The sequence below is a fragment of the Sus scrofa genome, chromosome 13 (genome assembly GCF_054392235.1).
Source record: "Sus scrofa isolate SSC_HxYL_T2T_F1_AM1 chromosome 13, Sscrofa_HxYL_maternal_Yorkshire_Landrace_v2.0, whole genome shotgun sequence".
In the NCBI taxonomy this organism is placed as follows: domain Eukaryota; kingdom Metazoa; phylum Chordata; class Mammalia; order Artiodactyla; family Suidae; genus Sus; species Sus scrofa.
In genome coordinates, this window is record NC_139395.1 from 54019164 (window position 1) to 54042814 (window position 23651).

Below are 23651 nucleotides of genomic sequence, written 5' to 3' on the forward strand. Positions count from 1 at the left end.
AGAGAGGGGGCATCTACCTGATGGGTAAATCTGGGAAAAGTTAAGCAAATATGCTTTGCTCAGCTTTCCCCCTTTTCTCCCTTAGAAGTGAGCTTCCTGCTGAGAAGGAAGTTTTCTGCTTTTCCTCCAGGTGGATAATTGGAGTTTTCCTCTGTTCCTCTGGGTGGATAAATCTGCTTAATTCCGGGATGAGTAACATTAAATCCATTTGTTCACAGATATAAACAACATCTTTCAATCTGGTTTGTATTAGTAATTAAGGTTATAATTTGGTTCCCATATATTTATACTTTTTCTGTTTCTTAACTGGTATGAATTTGGGCAGAGAAAATGGGTGCTATTTATTGAGACCCCTAATGTCCCCAAAATGATGTGAAAAAACTTTTACATGGATACACTGAAAAACATTATTAATATGTCAAAATAGTATTACTAGAATTTCCATGAAGGCAGATTTTTTTTTTTTTTGGTGGCAGTGAGGTCTATTTTATTTTTATTGCCTTATGTCTTGTAACTAACACACATATTTGTTGAAGTAATGAATAAATAATATGAAAATAGACTGCTACTTCATCAAACATACTGTTTAAATTTTTTTTTACAAAGATACATTCATTCGTTCAACAAATATTTAGTTGAATGTCTACTACATAGGAAGAAGAACATAAGCCTTTGGGAATAAAATGATGAACAAGATAGGTGCAACTTCTATCTTCTTAGGAAATACCTAAATTTTAACATTAAATAAAATGTTTATATTTTCATATTTTTTCACTATAAACACATTTTAAAAGTTCCAGGGGCTGAATATTACCAGTTCCTTTCCCTCGCATCCATTGAAAAACTGAGGATCAGAAACTGGATCAGTGAGATATGACTGGAGAAGATTTAGCCGAAGACCCGTAGGAGGTTCATTAGTCATTTTTACTCCATTCTGTAGAATCGTTACTGGGAACTGAGACAAAATAAACAACGAGCATTACTCAAGATAACTAACTCAAGTCCTAAAAATGTATACACTAGTGGATTAAAAATAAGCATAAGGGAGGACTAGAGAAATATTTTTAAAACCTCTGAAGGTTAAGCATTTAAGATATCCAATGTAACAAAAACCAAATAAATGTACTAAACTCCATAGGAAATAAACATACTTTTGGAGATGGGTAACTTGTGAGCCAAAGCCTAAAGGATGAGTTACAGACTTCAGGGGTAAAGTCTTCACATATCTTTTCTAACATGGGCATCCAGGAAACAGCAAGGTGACAATTCTGCAGGCAAACCCAAGTTCCTTCTTCTGTGGCTGCTTTAATCATTTTTGTTGCAATTGGTCCTTGTCCCTGTCCCAGTGAAATAGCTTGAAATTTACTTCCAGACATAGCTTTATCATTTGCAAATTTCAGCAGGCCTAAGAGGACACACAAAAAAATATTTTCACTGCTTACTCTAAAATTATAAAATATACTTTATGTTTCAATGTGCAGGAATTTTAATTGTGGAAAATTCTACTTACCTTTCCTTATAAATATCAGATTTACTAACTGATTTACATTCATCTAAGAAATGTATATTGAACAAGATGATTTATGCATAATTTCTTAAAAGTTGACAGTATATGCACTTACTGGCCATGGGATCTGCTCCTGGTGACAACACAAAAATTAAGGGAATGGTGCAATTTGAATCCAAGTAACTCTTTGTCAAGTCAAATGGTGGAGGCTCCACAAACTTCTTCCCTAGTTTGTCAGTTACATAATTAGTTATAGCTGGAGTTATCTGTTAAAGAGGGAAAAGATACAATCTTTGGAGTAATTTTTATTTCACATAACAACTTTGATTATTACTGAAAATCAGTAAGAGTAAACTATGAGTCTAAAGGATAAGAAAAGCACGCAGCATATCTATGATCTCTATGACAAAGCACTAATTTTCCTAGTACATAAAAAGTATCTGTAAATTGATAGGACAAGACCAATAATCCAAAATAAAATGGGCAAAGAAGATAAATATTTTCTAGAAAATGAAATAGAAATGGATCTTAAATATAAGAAAAGATGCTCAATCTCATTTAGTATAGCAGAAATAGCAAAATGTCCCCATTCTGTGTCTCTTTTTGGTAAGAGAACTCCAAATTTCCCCAACTTTTCTTGCAGCTAGACATTGCCATGTGACTAAGTTTTGGCCAGAGAAATACAAAGAGAAATTATATACAGAGTTTCAGATCCTATTTTTATAAGGAAGCTGTTTGCCTTCAATACTCTCTTTTCCTCTTCAACAGATTTGGCATTCATGAGCCAGTTTCAATCTAACTGGCAAGGACAAGACTTTAGGAGACTTCTGTAGCATGGGGAGAAGAAACTTGAATTTCTGGATGATCTCAAGAACAGAGCTCCCCTGCCAACCCTCAAGGATTTGCTCTGGGCTCTTAGGAGAGAGCAATTATTTATTTTAGCTACTGTATTTTAGGTCTCTATGTTACAGCAGCTTAGTCTATACTTTAGAATTTATAAATAAGAAAAATATGAATTATACTTAGATACCATTTTTCACCTGTCAGATTGCTATGCAAATGGGACAAAGATAGCTTCTATGTATTCATCCCTAGATTGTTTATTTTTTAAATTTATTTAAAAAAATTTAGCTGTGCTCATTGCATGTGAAAGTTCCTGAGCCAGTTTTCACACCATAGCAGTGATCTGAGCCACCGCAGTGACAATGCTGGATCCTTAACCTATTGCACCGCAAGAGAACTCCATAGGTTATTTTTCATTGTAGGCTGAAACCTGTTAACTCAAAAGCCCAATGGCATCAAAACTCAAAATTTTACACATTTGATTGTTTTAAACATAGCCTAAATGGGCTAGCCATTTTTTATGTGCCTACTTTGCACCCAACATCTGCTAGCCATAAAAAGATAAGCCCCAGGGTACAAAGACCCCAAGCCACTGCTACCCTTCAGAGATCTGATCCAGAGACTTCATGCCATCGTGCTGATGAATAATGTCACTTAAACATCATACAAGTCCCCTCTCCATTAGGAATTCCGTTGCCTCCCCCTCTTCTTTGGAGTAGTAGACCTTCTCTCACTCCCAGCCTTTGGAAAGACTCCTCCTATGAGAGACTTCTTCCTCCCCAACAAACAACCAGTCAAAGCAACATCCAATAAAACCCATGTGTGCTATTGCTACCTCAATCAGCCTCAGAATCCTCAAACCCTCTGCACAGATGGGCAAAGATCCAAAAGTGCGACAACACACTGTGTGAACAAAAGTGCAGGTGAAAAAGACATTTTCATACACTGCTGTGGAAGACTAATCTGGTACAACTTGAATGGAGGAGAATTTGAAAATATCTATAAAATCATAGTGGGCAAATCCACAGACACAGCAATTTTCTTCCTCGAACTTTATTCTGAGAGATAGTTACATGTGTGAGAAATGACTTTTGAATAAGGTTATTCATTGTGTCATTTTAATAATTGATAATTTTAAATACTGTAAAGGTCCATCAATAGGAACTGGTTAAAGAAATTATTATATACACATACAATGGAATACTATGAACTGTAAAAAAGAAAGAGAACTCTCTTTGTGAACTGATAGGCAAAAAGAAATATGGAAAAGAGTGGATGCTAACATTTGTGTTAAAAAATGGAAAAAGAATTTATGTGTATGTACATTTACATGTCAACAAGACGCAAATAAAATTAACTGCCTGAGAGGAAGGATGCTGAATGACTGTGAGTTGGAGACTGGAGGTACACTTTTCATTGTATTCATATATTCATGTGACTCAAAACACTGTAACAGTTTCAAACCAAAGGAACATGTGACTTACAAATCATATTTAAAGTAGTTAAAAATAAGAGAATACTGCTCATCAATATTAGCATCAGAAAATTAGTATAAAGAGGTATCAGACATTATCTTCTAAATGCCAAACGAATTTCTAAAGTGAAACCGTAGGAACTTATGGAGAGAGGAGTGATCATCACAAGCTTCTGCAGTCCTGGGACATCTGTGAAATTCATGGGGAGGAAGAAAGGAGAGGCTTCTATACAAGTAATTTGTGCAGTTGTAAGCAATTCTGTAGTTTTAAACAGAATGAATTTCAAGGAGGGGATAAAAAGGGAATGGCATAAAAGAGGTCTGATTAGCAAAGGTAATAAGGCAGCCAAATTGTACTTTTGCATTATTCTACAGGTATTGTCAGGCTACTGAAGGTTTTTTAAAATGAGCTTACAGGAGTTCCCGTCGTGGCTCAGTGGTTAACGAATCCTACTAGGAACCATGAGGTGGCGGGTTTGGTCCCTGGCCTTGCTCAGTGGGTTAACGATCCGGCGTTGCCGTGAGCTATGGTGTAGGTTGCAGACGTGGCTCGGATCCCGCGTTGCTGTGGCTCTGGCGTAGGCCGGTGGCTACAGCTCTGATTCAACCCCTAGCCTGGGAACCTCCATATGCCACGGGAGGAGCCCAAGAAATGGCAAAAAGACAAAAAAAGTAAATAAATAAATAAAATAAAAAGGCGCTTACAATGATATAGCAGCTTTTTATTTCTTTATTTAATAACTTCACATGGCAATGATGAAATCTTTTGAATTCTTTTACCATTAACACCACCTATAGTTTCTACCTAGTATGCATATTAAGAAAAGAGAGATGCTGAGGACACAGAGAGCTTGCTCTGCAATACTCTACCCACTGGCCAAAGGCAATCCTCCCTGAAGTGATGTAACTGCAATCAATTATGATAGTTTTCTATAGAAAAAATAACTTTTCCCAGTAATTTAATGTAAGAAAAACTTGTAAGACTTTTCTATAATATTTTAATCATTCATGTAAGATATTCTAGAGAAGAAATCATGGAGACTTAAACAGACCTGGAGATGGGCTCTGTGATGGTTAATTTTATGTGTCAGCTTGGCTAGGGCACAGTATCTAGATATTTGGTCAAATACTAGTCTTGAAGTTGCAGTGAAGAACTTTAAAGACAAGACTAGCATTTAAATCAGTAGATTTTGAGTAAAGTCGATTACTCTCCATAATGTGAGTGGGCCTCATTAAGTCAGTTGAAAGCCTTAAGAGAAAAAAGACCAGTTTCCACTGAAGAAGAGGGAACTTTGCCAGTAAACTGCCTATGGACTCAAGCTGCAACATTAGCTCTTCCCTGCGTCTGCAGCCTGCAGATTTTGGACTTGCCAGCTTCCACAATCGTATGATCCAATTCTTTAAAATCTCTATCTATACTGTTGGTTCTGTTTCTATGGAGAATCCTAGTACAATCTTTAATTGAATGTGGCTTAATTCAATTAGGTTAAATTCAATTCACAGACAATTATTGGCATGTCCTACCATCTGTCAGGTACTACTTTAAGTCCTAGAAACATTGAGCAAAATAAGACAAGGGTCTTGACCTTAAAAAGCTCAGAGTCTTGTGGGAGACCCTACCAAATACATAGATAATTACTGCATATTCCAGTGTGGTAAGTGTGGTGTTTAAGCACAGGCTCCCCACATATGGTATTGAAGCAGCATCTTCACTGGCCATCCAGGGAGCAATTCTGTGGAGTGCAAACAGGCAGATGTCTCCCAGATTCAGAGCTATTCTTTCCTAAGCTTACTGTGAACAAGGGAAGCTATTTGTGATAAAATAATGAATAAAGCGATGCTTTGACCTTCAAGGGACTTATTTTCTAGTAAAAGGAATATACACACACACACAGATAACCATCAAGTAGGAAAGAATGAAGTAAATTTTAACAATGTACAAAGACCTTTGGGTGTTAAGAGTAACAAGAAATACTCAGGAGTCGCATAACTATGTAGGCTTCTGTTTGAACCTACTCAGAGACAGAATGAAGCATTAGACAATGCTCCTTTTGAAACTTTAGTAAAAACATAAAATATTAAAAAAATAAAGAAAAGAAGGGGCCATTGCAATTACTTTCAATACCTTCGTTTTATATGTAATGTAACTGGAATTAGGTGAAATAACTACATCAAAGTGTTTTTTTTGTTTTTTGTTTTGTTTTGTTTTTGTCTTTTTAGGGCCATACCTGCAGCATACGGAGGTTCCCAGGCTAGGGGTCAAACTGGAGCCACAGCTGCCAGCCTACATCACAGTCATAGCAACACGGGATCCCAACTGCTTCTGCAACCTACACCACAGCTCACGGCAATGGAGGATCCTTAACCCACCGAGCGAGGCCAGGGATAGAACCTGCGTCCTCATGTATACTAATTGGGTTCATTAACCACAGAGCAACTGATGGGAACTTCTCAAAGTTTTAAACTACATGTATAAGCATTGTTTTGAGTTTTCTATTTAGAATTTTAACTTTTGTAGCACCATAATCACCTTTTGTGAGTATATGAAAATTGGTATTGGCCTATTTATTTCACCTATACAAAGATTTTTGTGCATGTTTGAATAAAATTATGACACATATAAGATTTTCTACCATCTTCTGCTTCCAGTCAATATGGAGAGATGGGGACCAGATTTACCCTCTTTCACTGTAAAGAACTAAAAAAATGGGCAATGTTAACGAAACAACTATTTTCAAACACTGGGCTGTCCAGACAATAGCTGGGAGAGGACTGTGATCCCTGAGAAAAAGGAAACAAATAAGCTGAGACCTATCATTCTCTTGGCTTTCTTCTGAGAGGTACATTCCAGATTGTGAAATAGGGAAAGCATTTTCAAGTAGAACAACACAGTGTTGTTGAGTTGGGAAGACAGGATTCAGAGTTCAAGGAAGCTCAGCTTACTAGAGCCTTCAGAGTTCAAATTAGAAGGGAAATATTTAGAAAAAGAGCTCAGAAATCTTCATAACAGTATCCCTGTGTCTTTGCTGAACACTATGGGGCATTGCATAGGCCAAGCAGAGTGACTGGTGCTGTGAACTTAAGATATGAGGAGCTACCAGAGTTCATGCAAGACTGGAAATCACAACAGTTCCCAATAGCCCCGGTGAAGAGTCCTTGGTGATTACTTGGGGGCACTCAGTAAAGGCCTCAGGGGCCACGCTTTAGTAGTGGAGCTAAGTTATCCATTCAGTAAAGGCTGTTCTGCACCTGTACTAACAAATCTTAAAACAATCTTTGAAAGGAACAATCTGTAACTAAGTAATTTAACTGTGTAGTCAAAAGGATTGGTAAACTTTTTTTTAGAGAGGACTAAATAGTAAATATTTTAGGCATTGTGGGCCACACAAAATTTCTGCTGCTTATTCTTTTTCTATTTTCTTTTCTTTTCTTTTTTTTTTTAGCACCATGCCCACGGCATATGGACGTTCCCAGGCTATGAGTCGAACTGTAGCTACAGTTGCCAGCCTATACCACACAGCCACAGCAATGCTGGATCCCCAACCCACTGAGTGAGGCCAAGGATTGAACCTGCATCCTCATGGAAACTAGTCAGATTCATTTTTGCTGCACCACAATGGGAACTCCCTATTTTTCTTTTTTTAAAAAAATAACCCTTTAAAAAAGTAAAAATAATTTTATCTCACAGGCTGGGCAAAAACAGGTTACAGTCAGGATTTGGTCCAGAGTTGGTTTTTTTTGACCCTGAATTAGCAGAACAAAAGTCAATAATCTTTAAAGGATGATGACAAAACTCAAATAATAAACAATGTTCAGCATCCAATCAAACATTACTGGATATGCCAGGATGTGGGAAAATATAGTTCATAACCAAGACTAAAATCAGTCAATAGAAAGAGATCTAGAAATGATGGAATTAGCAGTCAAGGATTTAAAAACAATTATTATAACTGTGTTCATTATTCAAAGGAAAATATAAACAGAATGAAAGAGAAACAGAATGTATAAAAAAGAACCACATACAACTCAATAGCAAAAAACCAAACAACCCAATTGAAAAAGGGCAGAAGACCCAAATAGACATTTCTCCAAAAAAGACCTATGGAGGGCCAGCAGGCACATGAAAAAATGTTCAGTATCACTAATCACTAGAGAAATGCGCCTCAAAACTACAATGAGGTACGTCTTTCCTCACACCAGTGAGAATGGCCATCATTAGTAAGTCTGCTAATAATAAATGCTGGAGAGGGTATGGAAAAAAGGGAGCCCTCCTACCTTGTTGGTAGGAATGTAAATTGGTACAACCATTATAGAAAACAGTATGAAGGTAGCTCAGAAAATAAAATATAGAACTACCATATGATCCAGTAATGCCACTCCTGGGCATATATCTGGACAAAACTTTCATTCAAAAAGATACATGCAGGAGTTCCTGTCATGATTCAGCAGAAATGAATCTGACTAGGATCCATGAGGACACGGGTTTGATCCCTGGCCTTGTTCAGTGGGTTAAGGATCTGGTGTTGCCATGAGCTGTGGTATGGATCATAGATGTGGCTCGGATCTGGTGTTGCTGTGGTTGTGGTGTAGGCTGGCAGCTACAGCTCCGATTTGACCTCTAGCCTGGGAACCTCTATATGCCATGGGTGCAGTCCTAAAAAGCCAAAAAAAAAAAAAAAAAGATACATGCACCCCCTATGTTCATTGTAGCACTATTCACAATTGCTGAGACATGGAAACAACCTAAATGTCCATTGACAGATGAATGGATTAAGATGTGGTATATATATACACAATGGAATACTACTCAACCATAAAAAGAATAAAATAATGCCATCTGCAGCAACATGGATGGAACTAGAGATTCTCATACTAAGTGAAGTAAATCAGAAAGAGAAAGGCAAATACCATATGCTATCATTTATATGTGGAATCTAAAATATGATACAAACGAACCTATCTACAGAACAGAAACAAACCCATGGACATAGAAAACACACTTGGGGTTGCCAAAGGGGAGAGGGGAGGGAGTAGAATGGATGATGAGTTTGGGCTTAGTAGATACCAACTATTGCATTGGAGTAGATAAGCAATGAGGTCCTGCTGTGTAGCACAGGGAACTATATATAATCACTTGTGATGGAACATGATGGAAGATAATATGAGAAAAAAAATATTATATATATACATACACACACAGACACACATATATATATACACACACATAACTGGGTCACTTCACTGTACAGCAGAAATTGACAGAACACTGTAAATCAACAATAAAAAAAAAAAAGGAACCAGGGAGATCCTGTTGTGTCTCAGCAGGTTTAAGACCCAATGTTGACTCTGTGAGGATATGGATTTGGTCCCTGGCCTGGATCAGTGGGTTAAGGATCTGGTGTGGCCATAAGCTATGATGCAGGTTGCAGAACTATTACTATTGTGACTATGGTGTAGGCCCTAGCTGCAGCTGATTTGACTCCTGGCCCAGGAACTTCCATGTGCCTCAGGTACGACCACAAAAAGGAAAAAAAAGAATCAAATGAGCCTTCTAGAAATAAAACAGTAGCTGAAACAAAAATGGATTGGATGGGATTAATAGCAGATTATACACTACAAAAGAAGAAGTCAGCAAATTTAAAGACTGCAATAGAAACTGTCCAAACTGAAGCACAATGATACAAAACATAATGAACAGATTATAAATCACCTATGATATAATATCAAGCAGTCTAATATAAATTTAATTGGAATCATGGGTGAGGTGGCAAAAATATTTGAAGAAATAATGGGCAAAGTTTTTCTCAAGCTGAGGAAAACTATAAACCTATAGATCCAAGGATCTCAATGAACCCCTTTGAGCATCTGAAACGAGGGTTAAAGAATCAAATAACAATAAGTTTAAACCTAGTACTTCATAAATGGCAAATCATCTGGTTCCAAACAGAACACATTTGTCTTTTACCTTATCAGGTCTTAAGCACCGAAGGATTATTATTTTCTGTAGGTCATTTAGCCTCTTATCCATTGGTACTGGAAATTTAGCATTGTGTGGCTCTTTACTGTCATAGATTTTCCGCCATTCAGTTATATTGTCACAAAAGTGATCTCTAAAGAAAAGAAAAGCCTATTAATTATCCTTTCATTGGGAAAAAAAATTTAAAAAGAGATTGCTGAGTGAGGAGACGAATCAAGACAGCTATAGAACCATTTAAAAACATTACTAGATTACAAATTTACCCATCACTATTTGATGTTAAGTCATCATGTTTAAACTATTACCTGAGTCCTTTGAATGCAGGAAATTCACTTGCATGACAAATCTCCTCCCAGCTTTTATCCTGTAGCCAAGATGGATCAGGATTTTTCTCAGCACTCTTAAGACTTACTCCTCCAGTTAAAAGAAACATCAGTTCCTGGTATTCAATCTCTTTCTTTGCCCTGTGTTCCCCAAATAAGAACTGTTGTAAACTGTTGTTTTAAAATTGAATGAAGTCAATGTCTGCTTCTATATCCTGGATAAAATAATCAGGACTGACTTACCTTACTGGTAAAAACAACTATAAAACTGAGGAAAAAATAAAATAAACAACTGTTTTTGGAAATTGTTTGTCTTTTTAGGGCCTTACCCACAGCATACAGAGGTTCCCAGGCTAGAGGTCTAATCAGAGTTGTAGCTGCTGGCCACAGCCATGGCCACAGCAATGCCAGATCTGAGCCACGTCTGTGGCCTACACCACAGCTCACAGAAATGCTGGATCCTTAACCCACTGAGCAAAGCCAGGGACTGAACCCACAACCTCATGGTTCCTAGTCAGATTTGTTTCCACTGTGCCACAACAGAAACTCCTGTTTTTGGAAATTATAGGACAGCCAGTGAAGGACTGTGGTCCCTGAAAAAAAAGGAGACAAATAAGGTGATCCCTATGATTGCCTCAGCTATCTGCCTGGAGGCACTTTCCAGACTATAAAGCAAGGAGGTAATCAAAATCAGAATTTGGGAATATTGCTTCATTGAAGAGTCAGAGATCAGAGTTAAGGAAGGCTGAGGTGGCTTGTGTTTGGGGGCAGAGTACCAGAAAAGAGGAAGATAAACAGAAAAAGAGCTCCAGATATCTGCATACACATCCTCTTGACTCTATTGCTAAACACCAAGTAATGGATGAGTAGGGTAAAGCTCCAGGAGGCCGGGCAAAGAGTATCTGGGGGGCAGTAAACTTAGTAACTTTCGGAGTTCACATAGGACTGAAGGTATGAGTTACTGTCGTCTAGAGAAAAATCTTTATTGCACACCAGAAAAATTCAGTGGTCACATGAGAGGAATCATATTTTGTAGTGAAGCTAACCTAGCTTTACAATAAAATCTACAGTAAAACTGCCCTTAAAAAGCTTAAAAATATGACTTGAAAAGATCAAACTAATTCAGCTTAATTTAAGTACCTGCAAAAGTAAAGTCTAATGCTCTTTAAAGGAATTAAAAAAAAAAAAAGCAGCATGTACCATTGTAAAATTCACAACATCCATAAGCAGGAAAAAAATTTCAATAGATACAGAGGAGTGTCAGAGATGATATAACATACACATGAGAATGTTAAAAGAGCTATTATAAACATGCTGAAAGAGTGAAAGCAAAACATGAACGTAAAGAAGGGAGAAGTAAGCAACACACACACACAAATAAATTGAAATTCTAGAGATTAGAAAAACTGAAAGAAAAATTCATTGACTTTTTCTCAGATTTACAGAAACTGACCTAGACATTTTTCTATTATTTACGTCTCTTTAAAAAATAATTGAGGAGAAGGATCAAGATAGTAAAGGAGTAAGACACGGTGCTCACCTTCTCCCACAAACACATAAAAAAAAAAAAAACCCATCTACATGTAGAACAATTTGCACACAACATCTATTAAACACTGGAAGAAGACCTTAAACCTCCAGAAAGGGCAAGAAACCCTTTACATAACTGGGTAGAACAAAGGAAAAAGAGAGAGAGAGAAAAAGACAAAGACAGAATGGGACTAGCACTGCTGAGAGGGAGTTGTGAAAGAAAAAAGTAACCCACACCCTGCAAAGCCACCTAACTGATGGGGAGATCAGCTGTGACAGAGGGACCTCAAAGTCTCAGAGAAAATCACAGCAGAAAAGACTGAGGAGGGCAAAGCAGAGCAAGAGCTGCACAGACCATCATTTCCACATGCTCTGGACACCACAGCCTGAAACGCTAAGGCAGGGGCTGCACATTGAGACTCAGTCTCTGGAGGTCAGTTCCAGGGATAGGACTAGGGTTGGCTGTGTGGAGACAGCCTGAGGGGCTAGGGAGCAGAGTGCCTCAGCCAAGGTAACCTGGGAGGAGGTCTGGGCCAGCAGGAGAAGCAAGGCACCATTGTTGGGGAGGGTGAGAGGAGGAAGGGCAGACCGCCATAGGAATATCTTTCCCTGTGCAGCGTGGACTCTCAAAGGGTAGGGTGCCTCTGGCACAGGCTACTAGAGGCAAGGCACCACTTATGCAGCCTACTGGTGATGGGACACTTCTTGTGTGGGCTATGGGTGGCCAGGCACCTCTTGCTTGGGCTAAGGTTAGCAGGGGACTAAGCATGACATGGCACCTCTTGAATGGTCTACAGGTGGTGGGGGCAAACCACGGCAGTCATCTCTGACACCAGAGGTGGGCGTGGCCACCACCACTAGGAGTCCATGAACAGGCACCACCTGCAGCCCCAGTCACTTCAGAGATTGGCACACAGGAGGGCACTGCAACTGAGCACTACCTGTTGTTGCTCTCAGTCCCCTGGGAATGCACATGATGTGTTGCTGCCACTGCCAAATGCTCTTGGGCACCACCTACCCCTGCCTGAAGATCATTGTCACTTCCCAGGGCTCTGCAACTAGGAACAGCCTGTGCCACCTTCCTAAGGGTCCTTGCCACAACCAGCACTGGCTACTAGCTCTGCTCATTGCCTCCACCTCCCTGGGAACATGCACAACACCCTAAAATAAATAGTAAGCCCTCACAAAATACCCAGAGGCACTCAAGCATATAAATAGCCCTCCAGGATGACAGGAGTTGTTTTCCCTAAACTCAAAGAATAAGAAAAATTTAAGTGAAATGAAGAAGCTCAGGAACCATTCTCCATTAAAAGAACATGAGAATTCACCTGAATGAGCAAACAATGAAACAGACCTTTCCAGTCTAAGAGACACTGAGTTCAAAAAGGAGGTAGTGAAAATTCTGAGGGAATTAAGAGTGGTCATGAATAGTAATGCAGATTACTTTAGAGAAGAACTAGAAAATATAAGGAGGAGCCAAGAAAAATTTCATTTGCAGAAATGCAAGCTGAGTTAAATGCACTGAAGAGAAGAATAAATAATGCAGAGGAATGAATTAGTGACATGGAATACAGAATAATGGAAATCACCCAATCAGGACAGCAGACAGAAAATCAAATGAAGAAACATGAAAACAATATAAGAGATCTATAGGATAATATGAAGCAGGCCATTTGATGCATAATATGGATTCTAGAAGGAGAAGAAAAAGAAAAGGGGGTAGAAAATATATTTGACCATATGATATCACTTATAACTGGAATCTAATATCCAGCACAAATGAACATCTCCTCAGAAGAGAAAATCATGGACTTGGAGAAGAGACTTGTGGTTGCCTGATGGGAGGGGGAGGGAGTGGGAGGGATCGGGAGCTTGGGCTTATCAGACACAACCTAGAATAGATTTACAAGGAGATCCCGCTGAATAGCATTGAGAACTATGTCTAGATACTCATGTTGCAACAGAAGAAATAGTGGGGGAAAAACTGTAATTGTAATGTATACATATAAGGATAACCTGACCCCCTTGCTGTACAGTGGGAAAATAAAAAAAAAAAAAAAGAAAATATATTTGAAGAGATTATGGATGAAAAATTCCAAATCCAAATCTAAAGGAAACATATCAAGAAACAGGAAGCACAGAGGGCCTCAAACAAGTTGAACCCAAACAGGCCCACACCAATACATATTACAATAAAAAGTTAAAGATAACTTTAACTTAAAGATAAAGTTAAAGATAAAGAGAGGATTCTAAAGGCATCAAGAGAAAATCAAAGATTTAATTATAAGGGAACCCACCCCATAAGACTATCAGATGATTTCTCTGCAGAAACACTACAGGCCAGAAGAGAGTAGCAACATATATGCAAAGTTACAAAAGGAAACAATTTGCAGCCTAGAATACTCTTCCCAGAAAAAATATTATTTAAAATAGAAGGAGAAATAAAGAGTCTCTCCAACCCAACAAAAACTAAAAGAGTACAGCAATACTAAATCCATTCTAGAAGAAATACTGAAAAGCCTCCTCTAAAAAAAAAAGTAAGAAGAAAGAGGATGGGCAAATCAAAACCGGGAAGCAGTCACTTAAATAAGTCAGTATACAGATCCAAAAGGAGAAAAAAAAAAACAACCCTATTGTAAAAGCGATGATTAAAAACAAGGAACAGCAAAAGGACAAACATGAAGATGTTAAAAAAGGACTCTGAAATCATAAAATGTGGGGAAGGAAAGTAAGAAAATCTAGACTCTTTCTTTTTAGAATGTGTTTTAGCCTATATGATTATAAGGCTAAAGCAAGCAGATATAGGAAGGGGTTAACATACTTGAAAAATAGGGCAACCGCACATCAAAACAAAACATTATAGTCACAAAAACTAAAGAGGACACAAACATAAAATACAGGGAAATCATCCAACCCAAAAAAGAAAAGAATAAAGGAGAAACATAGAATCAACTGGAAAACAAGGTTTAAAATGGCAATAAAAACATATTTATCAATAATTACCTTAAATGTCAATGGACTGAATGCTCCAATCAAAAGACATCAAGTGACAGAATGGATAAAAAAGCAAGAGCCTACAATATGCTGTCTATAAGAAACTAGCCTTAGGGCAAAGGACACATAGAAATTGAAAGTGAGGGGATGGAAAAAGATATTTCATGCAAATAGAAAAGACAGGAAAGCAGCAGTTGCAATACTTATTTCAGACAAAATAGACTTTAAAATGAAGGCCATAAAGAAAGACAAAGAAGGACACTATTAAATGATAAAAGGATCCATTCAAGAGTAGGGTATTAAAATCATCAATATTTTTGCCTCTAATATAGGAGCACAAAGACACCCTACAACAAATACTAACAGACATAAAAGGAGAAATTGATGGGAATACAATAATAGTTGGCGATTTTAACACCCCACTTACGTCAATGGACAGATCCTCTAGACAGAAAATCAATAAAATAACAGGGATCATAAATTACACAATAGAATAGTTAGACAATTGAAATTTTCAGGACATTACACCCCCAAAGAATCAGGATATACATTCTTTTCAAGTACACATGAAACATTCTCAAGGACTGACCACCTACTGGGGCACAAAACTAACCTCAACAAATTTAAGGGGATAGAAATTATTTCAAGCATCTTTTGTGACCACAAAGACATGAAATTAGAAATCAACCACAGGAAAATAAATGAGGAAAAAAAATGACCACATGGAGACTAAGCATAATACTACTAAAAAAACAATGGGTCAGTGAGGAAGTAAAAAAATACCTCGACAAATGTTAATGAAAATACAACCATTCAAAACGTATGGGATGCCACAAAAGCAGTTCATAGAATGACGTTCATAGTGATTTAGGCCTTCCTCAAAGAAGAAGAAAAATCTCAAATCACTAACTTAACCTATCACCTAAAATAATTAGAAAATGAACAAACAAACCTAAAGTCATGGCCATACTACCCAAAGCAATCTACAGATTCAACACAATCCCTATCAAATTACCCAGGACATTTTTCACAGAACTAGAACAAACAATCCAAAAATTCATATGGAACTACAAAAGACCAAGAATTGCCAAAGCAATTCTGAGGAACAAAAACCAAGCAGGAGGCATAACTCTCCCAGACTTCAAAAAATATTACAAAGCCACAGTCATCAAGACAGTGTAATACTGGTACCAAAACAGACATACAGACCAAAGGAACAGAATAGAGAACCCAGAAATAAACCCAGACACCTATGGTCAATTAATATTTGACAAAGGAGGCAAGAATATAAAATGGGAAAAAGACAGTCTTTTCAGCAAGAATTGCTGGGAAACCTGGACAGCTTCATGCAAATTGATGAAACTAGAACATGCCCTCATACCATGCACAAAAATAAACTCAAAATGGCTGAAAGACTTAAATATAAGGCAAGATATCATCAAACTCCTGGAAGAGAACACAGGCAAAACATTCTCTGACATCAACCTTACAACTGTTTTCTCAGGTCAGTCCCCCAAAGCAACAGAAATAACAGCAGAAATAAACCAATGGGATCTAATTAAACTGACAAGTTTGTACAGCAAAGGAAACCAAAAAGAAAACAAGAAGACAACTTACAGAATGGGAGAAAATAGCTTCAAATGATGCAGCTGACAAGGGCTTCATCTCTAAAATATATAAACAACTTATATAACTCAACAGCAAAAAAGCCAATCACCCAATGGAAAAATGGGCAAAAGACCTGAATAGACATTTTTCCAAGAAAGATGTACAGATGGCCAACAAACACATGGAAAAATGCTCAACATCACTGATTATTAGAGAAATGCAAATCAAAACTACCATGAGATACCACCTCACACCAGTAAGAATGGCCATCATTAATAAGTCCACAAATAACAAGTGCTGGAGGGGGTGTGGAGAAAAGGGAACCCTTCTGCACTGTTGGTGGGAATGTAAGCTGGTACAGCCACTATGGAGAACAGTATGGAGGTACCTTAGAAAACTATACATAGAACTACCATATGACCCAGCAATCCCACTCTTGGGCATATATCCGGACAAAACTTTCCTTAAAAAAGACGCATGAACCTACATGTTCATTGAAACTCTATTCACAATAGCCAAGACATGGAAACAACCCAAATGTCCATCAACAGATGATTTGATTCGGAAGATGTGGTATAGATACACAATGGAATACTACTCAGCCATAAAAAAAGAATGACATAATGCCATTTGCAGCAACATGGATGGAACTAGAGACTCTCATACTGAGTGAAATGAGCCAGAAAGACAAAGACAAATACCATATGATATCACTTATAACTGGAATCTAATATCCAGCACAAATGAACATCTCCACAGAAAAGAAAATCATGGACTTGGAAAATAGACTTGTGGTTGCCAAGGGGTAGGGGGAGGGAGTGGGGTGGCTGGGGAGCTTGGGGTTAATATATATAAACTGTTGCCTTTGGAAATGGATTAGCAATGAGATCCTGCTGTATAGCACTGGGAACTATGTCTAGTCACTTACGATGGAACACGATAATGTGAGGAAATAGATGTATACATGGATGTGTAACTGGGTCACCATGCTGTACAGTAGAAAAAAAACTGTAGTGGGGAAATAACTATTAAAAAATGAAACAAACAAACAAACCCCAAAGTCAGCAGAAGGAAGGAAATCCTAAGAGAGGAAATCAATAAAATAGAGATTCAAAAAAACAATAAAAAATCAATAAAACCAAGAGCTGGCTCTTTGAAAGAGTAAACAAAATTGACAAAAAACTCTGGCCATACTCACCAAGAAGAAAAGAGAAAGAACCCAAATAAATAAAATAAGAAATGAAAAAGCAGATATCTCAATGGATACTGCAGAAACACAAAAACCACAAGAGAATACTATGAACAATTACATGCCAACAAATCTGACAATCTAGAAGAAATGGGCAACTTTGTAGAGAAATAGAGCCCACCAAAACTAAATCAAGAAGAAATAGACCCATCATTAGAAATGAAATTGAATATGTAATAAAAACATACCCCACAAGCAAAAGTGCAGGACAAGATGGCTTTGCAGGCAAATTCTGCCAAACATAAAAGAGGATATTATAACCATCCTTCTGAAACTTTTCTACAAGACTGAAGAATAAGAAACATTCCCAAAGACATTCTACAAAGCCACCATCATCCTAATACCAAAATCAGACAAAGATACTGCCAAAAAAGAAAATTATAAGCCAATATATTTGATGAGTATAGATGCAAAAATTCTCAACAAAATTTTAGCCAAATGAATCCAATGACATATCAAAAAGATCACACACCACGACCAGGTGGATTTCATTCCATGTTCACAAGGATGGCTCAACATACACAAATCAATCAATGTCATATACCACATTAACAAAAGAAAAGTCAAAAACCACATGATCATCTCAATAGATGCAAATAAAGCATTTGACCAAATCTAACATCCATTCATGATAAAAACTCTTACCAAAATGGATATAGAGGGAACATATCTTAACATAATAAAAGCTATTTATGACAAACCCACAGCCAATACAATACTCAATGGAGAAAAACCTAAAGCCTTCCCACTAAAGTATGGCACAAGACAAGGATACTCACTCTCACCACTTTTATTCAACATAGTATTGGAAGTCCTCCCCACAGCAATTAGACAAACAAAATAAATAAAAGGTGTCCAAACTGGAAGAGAAGAGGTAAAATTGTCACTTTATGCAGATGACATGATGCTATATACAGAAAACCCTAAGGATGTCACACAAAAACTACTTGAACCAATCAGTGAATTCAGCAAAGTAGCAGGACACAAGATTAACATTCAGAAATTGGTTTCATTTCTTTATACTAACAATGAAATATTAGAAAAGGAATATAAAAATATAATACCTTTTAAAATCATACCCCCAAAAATTAAGTACCTAGGAATAAACCTGACCAAGGAGGTGAAAGACTTATATGCTGAAAACCATAAAATGTTAATCAAGGAAACTAAAGAGGATTCAAAAAATGGAAAGATTTCTAGATTGGGAGAATTAATATCTTTAAAATGACCATACTACCCAAAGCAATCTATAGATTTAATGCAATTCCTATCAAATTATCCATGACTTTTTTCATAGAACTAGAACAAACAAATATATGGAACCACAAGGCCTAGAATTGCCAAATCAATACTGAGGGAAAAACAAAAAAACAAGCAGAAGGTATAACTCTCTCAGACTTCAGATAATACTACAAAGCTGCAATAATCAAGACAGTGTAGTACCGATACAAAGACAGACATACAGACCAATGGAACAGAATAGAAATCCAAGACAATTAATCTTTGACAAAGAAGGCAAAAATATAAAATGGGAAAAAGAGAGTCTCTTCAGCAAGTGGTGCTGGGAAAACTGGACAGCTGCATGTAAATCAGTGAAACTAGAACACATCACACCATGCACAAAAATAAACTCAAAATGGCTTAAATACTTAAACATAAGACAAGACATCATCAAACGCCTAGAAAAGAACATAGGTAAAACATTCTCTGACATCAACCATACAAATGCTTTCTTAGGTCAGTCTCCCATGACATTAGAAACAAAAACAAAAATAAACCAATGGGCTACTCAGGCATAAAAAAAGAACAAAATAATGCCATTTGCAGCAACATGAATGAAACTTAACTTCATACTAAGTGAAGTCTGTCAGAAAGAGAAAGACAAAAACTACTAATGATATCACCTACACTGAAATCTAATACATGGCACAAATGAACTTATCTACAGAAAAGAAACAAACTCATGGAAATGGAGAACAGACTTGTGGTTGCCAAATGGCGGCAGGGAGGGAGTGGGTAGGACTGGGAGTTTGGGGTTAGTAGATGCAAACTATTGCATTTGAAATGGATAAGCAATGAGATTCTGCTGTATAGCACAGGGAACTATATCTAATCACTTGTGATGGAACATGATGGAGGATAATATGAGAAAAAGAACATATATAAATGTATAACTGGGTCACTTTGCTCTACAGCAGAAATTAACAGAATGTTGTAAATCAACTACAATAAAAAATTAAAAAAATAAACCAATGGAACCTAATCAAACTGACAAGCTTTTGCACAGCTAAGGAAACCATAAAAAAAAAGAAAAAGAAAAACAACACATGGAGTAGGAGAAAATAGTTGCAAATGATGGAATTGACAAGGGCTTAATCTCTAAAATATACAAACAACTCATACAACGCAGCAACAAAAAAACAAACAACCCAATTGAAAAATGGGCAGAAGACCTAAGTAGCCATTTCTCCAAAGAAGACATATGGATGGCCAAGATGCACATGAAAAAATGCTCAACATCACCAATAATTAGAGAAATGCAAATCAAAACCACAATGAGGTACCATCTCACAGCAGTCAGAATGGCTATCATTAATTGAAGTCTACAAATAACAAATGCTGGAGAGGGTGTGGAGAAAAGGGAGCCTTCCTGCACAATTTGGGTGGGAATGCAAATTGGTACAACCACTATGGAAAACAGTAAGGAAGTTCCTCAGAAACTAAACATAGAACTACCATTTGACCCAGCAATACCACTCCTGGGCATATAACTGGACAAAACTTTCATTCAAAAAGATACATGCACCCCTATGTTCACTGCAGCACCATCACAATAACCAAGACATGGAAACAACCTAAATGTCCATTGACAGATGAATGCATTAAGAAGATGTGGTACATATACACAATGATTTCATTTACTACTCAGCCATATGCAGCAAATGCCATTTGCAGCAACATGGATGGAACTAGAGATTCTCATACTAAGTGAAGTAAGTTGGGAAAAAAAAGACAAATACCATACATATGATATCATTTATATGTGGAATCTAAATATGGCACAAATTGACCTATCGATAGAACAGAAATAGTCTTTCAGGCATGGACAGCAGACTTGTGGTTGCTGATGGGGAGGGAGTGGGATGGACTGGGAGTTTGGGGTTAATAGATGCAAACTGTTACATTAAGAATGGATAGGGAATATAGTCCTGCTGTAAAGCACAGGGAACTATGTCTAATCACTTGTGATAGAACATTAAGGAAGATAACATAAGAAAAATAATGTGTGGGTCACTTTGATGTATAGCAGAAATTGATAGCATGATGTAAATCAACTGTAATAAAAATTTTTTCAAAAAAGGAAGGCCTATGAATCCCAGTGAATTCCAAGCAGGACTAACTGCCCCCCCCAGCCCCAAAACAAACAAGAAAACAAAACAAAGCAAAATACTAGTAGAAGTTTGTTTGGTAGTTACCTCTGGAGAGGAAGTAAAATCCAGTAGAGATTGGGAAAAGCATAGAGCGAAACTTTTGTGATGCTCATAATTTCTATCTCCTGATCTGGGCAATAATTACATGGGGTTTTTTTGGAGACAAATATTCAGCCTATAACAGACCCATATCTACTAAATAACTGAATCAGGAGTTCCTACTGTGGCATAGTGGGCTAAGGATCCAACTGTAGTGACTCAGGTTGCCGCAGAGACATGGGTTCTATCCTTGGCCTGGCAAGGTAGATTAAGGATCCAGTGTTGTCACAACTGTGGCATAGATTGAAGCTGTGGCTTGGATCTGATCCCTGGCCTGGAAACTTCCACATGTCACAGGCGCAGCCAAAAAGAAAAAAAAAAAAAAAAGAATTGAATCGACGATTAATAACTTTCCAAAACAGAAAGCACCATGCTAATATAATAAGTTCTAGAGAATTCTCCCAAACATTTAGGATTAAGTCATACCAATTCCTTGCAAATATTTCCAGAAAAGAGCAGAAGGAATACTTCCTAAATCATTCTATGAGGCCAGTATTATCCCAATGCCAAAACTAGACAAAGACATTACAAGAAAAGAAAATTACAAACTATCATCCTTCATGAACACAGATCTAAAAATCCTTAATAAAATATTAGCAACTTAAATCCAAAAATGTATAAAAAGAATTGAAAACCACAATGGAGTGGAATTTATCTCAGGTATGCAAGGCTGCTTCAGCATTCAAACACCAATTAATGTAATCTATCAAATCAACACTAAGGAAGCAAATCACATGATCAGATCAGTAGATGCAGAAAAAGCATTTGACAAAATCCCCCAAATATAGTAAATAAGCATATGAAAAGATTTTCAATATCATATGTCATTAATAAATTGCAAATTAAAACAAGATTTCACCATCTATTAGAAAAGTGAAATCCAGAACACTGACAAGACCAAATGCTAGCAAGGATGTGAAGCAGTAGGAACTCTCATCCACTGCTAGTAGAATGCAAAGTAGTGCAGCTACTTTGGAAGACAGCTGCTTAACAAAACTTAATGTACTGTTATTACATGATCCAGTAATCATACATCTTGGTATTTAACCAAATTAAGTTGAAAATTTCTGTGTACACAAAAACCTGCACACAGATATTTATAGCAGTTTTATTCATAATTTTCAAAATTTGGAAGCTACCAAGATATCCTTCAGCAGGTGAATAGATAAACTGTAGTATATTAGACAGTGGAATATTACTCAGTACTATAAAGAAATGAACTATCAAGCCATAAGAAGATACAGAAAAATCTTAAATGCATACTCTTAAGTGAAAGAAGCCAATCTGTAGTTACATAGACTTTTTTCTTTGTACAAATTCATTGAATTGTAACTGAACATTTTGTGAGCTTTTCTCTATGACCCCCAATTTTTTTTTTCTTTTTACAGCCACACCTGTTGGCACATGGAAGTTCCTGGGCTGGGGGTTGAATTGGAGTTACAGCTGAAGCCTAAGCCACAGCCATGGCAACTGCAAATCTGAGCTGCATCTTTGACCTTTGCCACAACTTGCAGCCGTGCTGTATACGTAACCCACTGAGTGAAGCCAGGGATAAAACCTGCATTCTCACAGAGACAATATCAAGTCCTTAATCCACTGAGCCACAACAGGAATGCCAATACTTTTTTTTCTTTTGTGGCTGCCTCTGCAGCATATGAAAGTTCCCGAGACAGGGATCGAATCCAAGACAGAGCTGCAACCTATGTCACAGCTGTAGTAACACCAGTTCCTTAATCCACCACGCCTGGCCAGGGATCAAACCGGTGTCTTCACAGAGACAAGGCTGGATCATTAACCCCTGTGCCACAGTGGGAACTCCAAATTTTAAAAATCAAACATCAGCAGTTCCCATATGGCTCAGTGGTTTATGAACCTGACTGATATCCATGAGGATGTGGGTTCAATCCCTGGCCTTGCTCAGTGGGTTAAGGACCTGGTGTTGCTGTAAGCTGTGGCATAGATCACAGACTCGGCTTGGATCCCAAGTGTCTGGCTGTGGTGTAGACTAGAAGCTGCAGCTTCAATTCAACTATTAGCCTTAAAACTTCCATATGCTGCAGGTGTAGCACTGAAAAAAAAAAAATGAAACATCAAAACACCAATACTACAATGGAGAAATGTATAAATAAAATCATGAATTAAAGCAGAGCAAAAACATGACATCCTTCTGTGAGAAGTCACTGATTAGGTTTTCTAGGTAGGTTTTGAAAATAAAGAAAGAAAATGGAAGTGACTTACAAAAGAAGATTGGCACATAATAAAAAGGAAAACAACAGCTTGTCCTTCTCAAATAGTGATCGGCATATATTACAATATAAGTTGTATGTGAAGTGGTCATTTAAATATCGTAGGCGCTTTTCCAGAATTTTGGATTTGTTACTGAAAGGATAAAAAAAAAAGGAAAATATATTGAATCAAAACTAAGAAAAAATAAGTAACATGAATTAACATACAAGTTGTTTTTATTTTATTTATTTTGAAATAACCACTACTAAAATATGAAACTACACACACACGCATGCATGCATGTAAAAATGGTGAAATCTGAATAAGCTCTCTAGATTGTGCCAATGTGAAGTTCCTGGTTGTGATACTGTACATACTACAGTTACACAA

The 23651-nt window shown here is 37.2% G+C and overlaps 1 protein-coding gene across 1 annotated transcript in view; it reads right to left on the bottom strand.

Annotated features, from left to right (window-relative positions):
* Positions 1–23651, bottom strand: part of DNAH12 (dynein axonemal heavy chain 12) — a 246824-nt gene that overhangs the window by 35621 nt on the left and 187552 nt on the right. Inside the window, exons 61-66 of the mRNA XM_084988686.1 lie at positions 23274–23414; positions 10107–10265; positions 9790–9934; positions 1623–1773; positions 1152–1405; positions 815–955 (exon numbers count right to left, since the gene is read on the bottom strand). Coding sequence (XP_084844812.1) covers positions 815–955; positions 1152–1405; positions 1623–1773; positions 9790–9934; positions 10107–10265; positions 23274–23414 — 991 coding nt within the window. The remainder of the gene's footprint in view (positions 1–814; positions 956–1151; positions 1406–1622; positions 1774–9789; positions 9935–10106; positions 10266–23273; positions 23415–23651) is intronic.